General features: G+C 37.1%; 1 protein-coding gene across 1 annotated transcript in view; it reads right to left on the bottom strand.

The window, feature by feature from the left end:
* Positions 1 to 794: 794 nt before the first annotated feature.
* The window catches only part of LOC103782452 (leucyl-cystinyl aminopeptidase-like), a 36,013-nt gene continuing 29,826 nt past the window's right edge, over positions 795 to 6,981 (bottom strand). Inside the window, 6 exon segments of the mRNA XM_008950221.1 lie at positions 795 to 926; positions 1,984 to 2,065; positions 3,033 to 3,173; positions 3,982 to 4,143; positions 4,825 to 5,009; positions 6,422 to 6,578. Of these exon segments, the coding sequence (XP_008948469.1) occupies positions 795 to 926; positions 1,984 to 2,065; positions 3,033 to 3,173; positions 3,982 to 4,143; positions 4,825 to 5,009; positions 6,422 to 6,578 (859 nt within the window).

Below are 6,981 nucleotides of genomic sequence, written 5' to 3'. Positions count from 1 at the left end.
CAGAAATCAACACAGCAAAACCAGTAAAAGTGCAATGACTAATTCTGAGATCCTCAAAAATGTCTAATAAATTCAGAGTAAAACATCTGGGGCCACATCAGTATTTCTGGAAATCCCATCTGTAAATCACTTGGGTTTGCCTTCTGGTTTTTCTTTTCCCAACTACTTTGCAGCCACTTTATACATCAAAGTGTACATACTACAAGCGTGTGTGTGTGTGTGTGTAATTAAGAAAGAACACTGTGAAAATTAAAAATCCAACCTTAAATGAAATGGGAACCTTGTTTATTTTGCCTCAAACCAGTGTACTTTATAAGATCTACTACTTATGTATCTGAAGTATGACTTTATTTCACAACAGCTTCTACATCTAAAAATGTGTAAGCCACCCACAGTTTTGAATTGAAACATCTGCTGCTCAGTGAACAGTCTGCAGAGAAACAACAGTTCATGGTCACTCTTCCTTTCTGATCCCGTCAGCATCAGCTCACTGCTAAGAAACTACAACGCAACTCCAAATGAAAGGGCATGTGTTTCAAATATAAAATTATATTTAATAATCTGTGGAGATGGTCTATAGATGAAAATAGTTTCAGAATAAATACTTATACCTTGCTCATAAACGCTCTGAGGAAAATAAAAATTCACCCGAGACATGCCCTGAGCTATCTAGATGCCTTAATAGTGCAAACAACATTGCAAGGATGTCCGTTTTCACCCTGGCTTTTGGGAAAGAAACACAGCAACTGCCCACAGAGATCCTAAATGGCTGACACACCACGGCACGATGCACACTACAGCAGCACTTGGAGCTTTGCTAAGTTCCTCTCCATCCACTGGATGTTGAGCTGAATGGTCTCAATCGCGTCTTTTACGCAATGCAGTTGAGAAGTCTCCTCTGATTTTGACTCGAAAAATGACTTCACCTGGGCAGCAAGAGTAAAGACAGGAAAAGAAAATTTCAACTAAAATCAACACCATACAATGAAGAAAAGGCCAAGGTTTATCCAAAGTTCCTCTCTTGGAAGACCACTAGGGGCCACAGAAAGACTACCAAAGGCCCCCACAGAACACCCTTCTCAAACCACATGCATCATGACTATGCAAATATGATTAGTTCCAGGAAACAGAATGAATATGCATGAATATTCCAGGAAATGTAGTGTGCATGTATGTAGTAGAACAATATATGCTCTGGCTGATGCAACACGGAGTGGACATGTTAGATGGAGAGGTCCTCAGTGCCAAATAAAGTAATGCCTGCTCATTAACACCTATCAAGTGTTAAGGAGGTTCACTGATTTTGATGACAATTCAGTAAGTGAACCCCTCAAAAGTGCTCTGGAATGACCCACACACCCATTCATCATTATAACTGCCAATGCTTACGCTTAAAACACTACAGATCCAACTATAAACAACTATCTCTACCAAATTATCTCAATGAAAACATTCAGACTAAACCGAAAACCACCATTGACAGATTAACTTCAAGTCCTTGTTAGGGAAGACAAGAGATTTCTAACGGCTGTTAATCCTCTCTTAAGGATCTTATTAATCCTTACTTAACCTCCACAATAGCTCCTTGGGATTTTTGACAGCAAAAACAACATAAGGCAATTTTTATGGCACTCCAGCACGTTTCAATGATACAAATACCTAGTTTATAATATCTAGACCACAGTTCTCGCCACACTGAAATCATTATTTTGGGAGACAGTGTGTTCCAGTGAACAGGAAAACAAAACAGTATAGGCAGAGAACTGGGTTCAACTCCATACACAACTCTGTCACAGACTCAGTATGTAACTGCCAACATGTTTATGCATATATTTGCCAGATATGAAACAGGGAAAGCAAGATTTCTATCCTTGCAAAAGGGCCTCAAGGACAGAAATAACAAGTGTTTTCCTCATCCCTCAATTAAATGAAAACAGCATTGGCACTAGGAAGTAGCCCTTTCTTGTAGATCAAGCTACCAACCTCAAGCAGGTGTGTCTTTGTTGCAAACTGAGAAGTTGACCAACTAATGATATTCTGGAAAGCATATGAGCCTAGGTGAAACCTGAAATACAAAGGAGTTCTTTTTAATTAGGAGCCACTTTAGGATGCAGTTCAGTATATATACACATTCTTACTTCTACTTTTTTTGTTTTAGTAGTTGGAAATCCTTAAAAGTGTTTAACTTTGAGTTTATGTATCTCATTTTTCAAGAGATATAAAGTCTTAGAAGTCCAAGCCTCTAATTCCCTAGTCCCTCTAAAAATTTAACTTCAGAGCAAAAGACATGGAGAATTTTCAAAATTCTATCACAGCTCAAATAGTAAAGAACTGAGGACACCAGCCACTGAATATCAAGACCCTTATTTGTGGTACGTATTCCAAAACCCTAGACCAATTGAATTTGCAGCCAGATTTCATCTCAAGCAAAGTAATTTTGTAATATTGCTTATCAAGAGCTTGCTAGAGCAGAAATTTTTACCCAGGAGAAACTTTTTAGCAATGTGAAAGAGTCCCTAATCAAAACTAGGATTTAGAAATACAGTTTTCCACATACTGTTAGCTTTTTGAAGACCTGAAGGCCAGCTCTCCTGCTGGGTACCCTTCAATGCCATTTAAAGAGAACATGTATTTCTAAAGGAAGTGGGTTTTTTTGTTATTTGGTTTGGGGATTGCTGTAAAAAAGCAGAAAAAAATAAATTTGAATAAATTTCCTGGGTCTGCTTCTGAAAGTATCTGATCCACATAAATATCCTGCATCTGCAGCAATCATCTTAAAGACTGCATACTTTTAACAGAAATTCAAATAAATTTATTTTTTTTTAATTGCTAGGAGGCTCAAGGAAGCTCCAAAGTCCCATCACCTACTGGTGAGACTTCCAAGTTTATGTTCCAAGTTATTTTTGTAAAATCAGATTTTAAAACAGGCTTTACAATTTTAATACACGTCTTCTGCTATGAATATGACTATTTATTATCTTGTGTTTTAAAGAAACAAACACACTCTTTTTTAGCTATGTCAAAAGCCTTACTTTTGTATAAGCTTTTCCCAGTTCTCTTTGACAAAGTCCCAGGCTTGCAAATATCCAGGCAAACTCTGGCTGACGGCTGCTATAATATGTGAAAGCTCCTGTGTCCTGATGACTTCTCCTTCAAGGCTGTTCTGCATTAACCTAAAAGACAAAGCGTACGAAAAGGGACAGGAAAAAGCATCTATTTATACCCTCAAACTATTCTCCTGATACTCCTGAGTTAGGCGGAAGAGATTACATAACAGATCAAACAACAAGCAGCTTCTGCTATCCGGAAGACATGGATGCTCCATTTTATAACCAATGCACTGTTTTAGCTCTTAGTCTCCAAGTATCAGAATGACCCTAGCTCTAAAGTAAGTATGTGAAATTTCACTGTTGTGAAAGATGAAGTAAATTCAAGCAAATTATAAACGAAAACATGCTACATTGAAAAGTTAAGGGCAGAAATATGTAACAAGAATCACCAAGCATCACAACCTTGGCATCCTCCATACAGTACCAAGATTTGGTATAGAGAGGCTCTCGAGCATAATACACAGTCAAAACTTCACCCAAAGAAAGAAAACCGAAAAAAAATAACATCTAACTAGTTATTATCTAGGCTATAAAGATACACCACTCTTTTAAGGCTCCATAGGACAATATGCAATTTCGTTAAATTTACCACAAAATCTGCAGTTTTGTGTTGCCAGTAGTGACAAGCCTGGAAGTTCAATTGTTTTTGCTTTATCTGTATTCAGAATTTGGGCTTTTAAGCAAGTCTGTTACATAAATGATTTCAAAATGAAAAATATCGGGTTCTTCATGTTTATGTACAAATCATGGAGAGATTTTGTTTAGCAATCAGAATTTTTTTTCAACAATATAAAAAAGGCAATACATTTTTTCAAACAAGATTTTAATACTGTTAATTTACACAGCATACAACTTCTTGGCTCCTTCCTACCAGATCAGCTTTCTGACATCTTCTGTGCTGGCCAAGGCTTCAATTATTTTGCTTTTCTCTGCTTCAGGAACTGAGGAGGAGTACACCTTCAGGAGGAATTCCCAGCCATCACTAGACTTCGCTCCAGCTGTAAATACGGCTTTCATAACATCACTAGGAAGACTACAGGGAAAAACAAAACCAAAGTGGGAAATAAAAATGCTCGTCTGAGAAAAGAAGGAAGAAAAGTCACAAAATGAAAAGATTAGCTTCAAAGAGATGCCTCTCTTTTGAGCAGTTTAATTCTACAGCAGTTGTATATTTGCTGGGCTGAATTCATGCCACTTTAAGGCACGGTGGAAAAGAAAATCATATTAGTCACATGAAAGCACAGTAATCCGCACAAAACTCTGAGTAATTTTCTATGGCTATTTTATATATTATAAATAGAATGTAAATATTTTTATGGCTATTTTAATAAACACAAATCCAGTGCATAATTAATTCTCAAAGATAAAAATATATGCTTTGATGTTGCTACTACGTAATCCTTGAGCGTGCAGCTTAGGAAACGCAGATGAAAGCAATTTGTGACTGTTTTTGCAGTCACACTTTATGGCACTGCAGAAGTCCTAAATTCTAGCACAGTTCTCTGTCTCATTCTAAAACAGCAATTACTTCTACAGAAGGAACAGTGAAAGAGAACAAAGTGCTTTAACAGTCTTCATTTTTTGGTGGTGGTAATGTTTGGATTTTTTTTTTAATTGTTATCTTCAGTTATTTTTTTCCATAAAAAACCCAATGGGGGCAAGATAACAGGAAAACTGGTAACTAAAAGAAATGGAAACCCTGTTTCTGTGGTACCTCATTGTTCCATTAGATTTCATCCACTTCTCAAATATCTCAGTGGCAGTTGTTCTACAATTTCTCATATCATGAGCACAGGCAAAAGCCAACAGTGTGGACCGGAGCTCTCGTTCAGACAGGGTCCCATCATCTGTCCAACGCTGCTGATCAATTTTATCTCCAAATAGGTGCTCTATTCTATGCTGAAGGAGGAAAAACTGTTATCATTTGCTAATTCTTCCCAGGAAGATTTTCTATATACAAAATTAGGTTTAAAAAAAAAACAAAAAAGCAAACAGACAAACCAGAAAAAGTTAAGTTTTAGAACTGTGGAAGTTAAACAGTAGTTTTTAATCTACTTATTTCAATTTACATATACCATTGATTATCTGTATGATGAAATATCAGACACCACACAGATCTGAAAGGTAAGCCAGGCCTACACCTGAAATTGCACATGGAAACTGCTCTTTGAGCTACAGTTCAGACTTGAAGGTAGTCAGCTTTCTGTCTCAGCTAACTACAACTCCTGTATGTTTAACTGCTTTTAGCTCCATCAGATGACAGTTAATACACCCAAGTTTAGACAAACTAACCAACCTTATCTATAGGCTGAATGCTGTTTACATTTGTAGTTCTGTAGCTTGCCAAAAACACAGCTAGCTGCCCAAACCAGTTATCACATCTCAGCTGAAACACTTGAAATTAAATATAATCTTATAGATACTGCATTGTAAACCATACCTTGGGCTGCTTATCAGAGCAGATCTGCAAGACCTTTGAATAAATACTAAATAAGGAAAATGTTTATAGGAGTGGGTTTTTTTGTTTCTTGTAAGTTTCCTTAAGCACTCACCAATTACCCCTACCTAGTATAAAGAAACACATCTACTATTTTAGCTAATCATTTAGGAATTCTCTTTCTAGACTAAATCCACTTGCTGGCATTCTACAATGTAAAGCAGCAGGGATCATTTTAAACCTGTAGATTAATATAGAAAGGAAGCTTCACAATAACAAGGTAAACAGAAAAATGAAAGATATTTCCTCAGCAAGAACTGAAGCCATGATGTTGTTTTCATTGCTGGATCTGTAGCACCGTGTCATGTTAATTTATGGCACAGCTGGAATAGGACAGTGACAACCATTCCTGTGTTCCTATTTTTACAGAAAATAGTTGTTTTCAACTGCCTCTATATAAAGCAATCAGAGCTATTATGTCAAGCCACTCAACAATTTTGGAAATAACTTCTCTGTACTAGAAAAATGTCCTGGACTCTCCTGAATTTCATTACTGTACCATACTGCACTGACCTTTATAGCCACTACAGCAAATCCTCAGACACCACTGTATTCCTACTGCATAACAATCCCTACAACACACTGCAGAGGGTAGGGGTGGGCGATAGGAGGTAGAAGAAAGGAAGTCCATCCAAAAAATTTAGCATTTCAGTAAGAGATGACTGCTACTTAACAAAAGCAGGAAAGACTGGCAACCATCTAGAATCCCCATCCAATTTAGTGAGATTACCGCATATGCCCAACAGTCAACACTTACAACATAACTATAAATAACACTATTTCAAATTTTGATTTACAGAAAACAAAGACATACCATGACTCGTGCTGCCAGTTGTTGCTCACCCTTTTTCTCTAAAAGGCTGTATATAAGACTCAGCTGAAACAAAGCTTGAGTGAGTGGCGCAGCACTGCTCTCTTTGTTAAGGTAATCAATCAGCTCAAAGGCCTTTTCCAGGGACTCCTTTCCTAGACTGCAGGTCAAGGAATACAAAAATTAAAATGGCTTCCAAAACAAAAGCACTCCCTGAAACAAGATCAGAAGTGATGCTCTCAATTACATTAACAGAGGGCTGGATAAATAGAGGGAATAACGTAAGAAACACTTCAGATGTAGAGACTTTTATGTCATAATATTAGTAAGATAGCAACAATGGCCACTTATATGCCTTCATTTAACCAAAATGAATTCAGGTAAGAAAGTGTGACAACAACGTCTGAAAATATTTATCATGGGGGTGCTCAAGATACAAGAAGCAGCTGTCAAAGAGGTTATCCAGAAGCTCAGCCTCACCTGCTCTGATCCCAGCAGTGAAAGACAAAAGACAAAGTCAGTAAAAAATTGAAAGGCAAATAGCTTACTTCTCTAAAAAGTAC

The sequence above is a fragment of the Merops nubicus genome, unplaced genomic scaffold (assembly GCF_000691845.1).
Source record: "Merops nubicus isolate BGI_N331 unplaced genomic scaffold, ASM69184v1 scaffold222, whole genome shotgun sequence".
In the NCBI taxonomy this organism is placed as follows: Eukaryota; Metazoa; Chordata; class Aves; order Coraciiformes; family Meropidae; genus Merops; species Merops nubicus.
The sequence above is the reverse complement of the archived record's forward strand: the minus strand, read 5'-3'. Positions and strand labels throughout refer to the sequence as shown.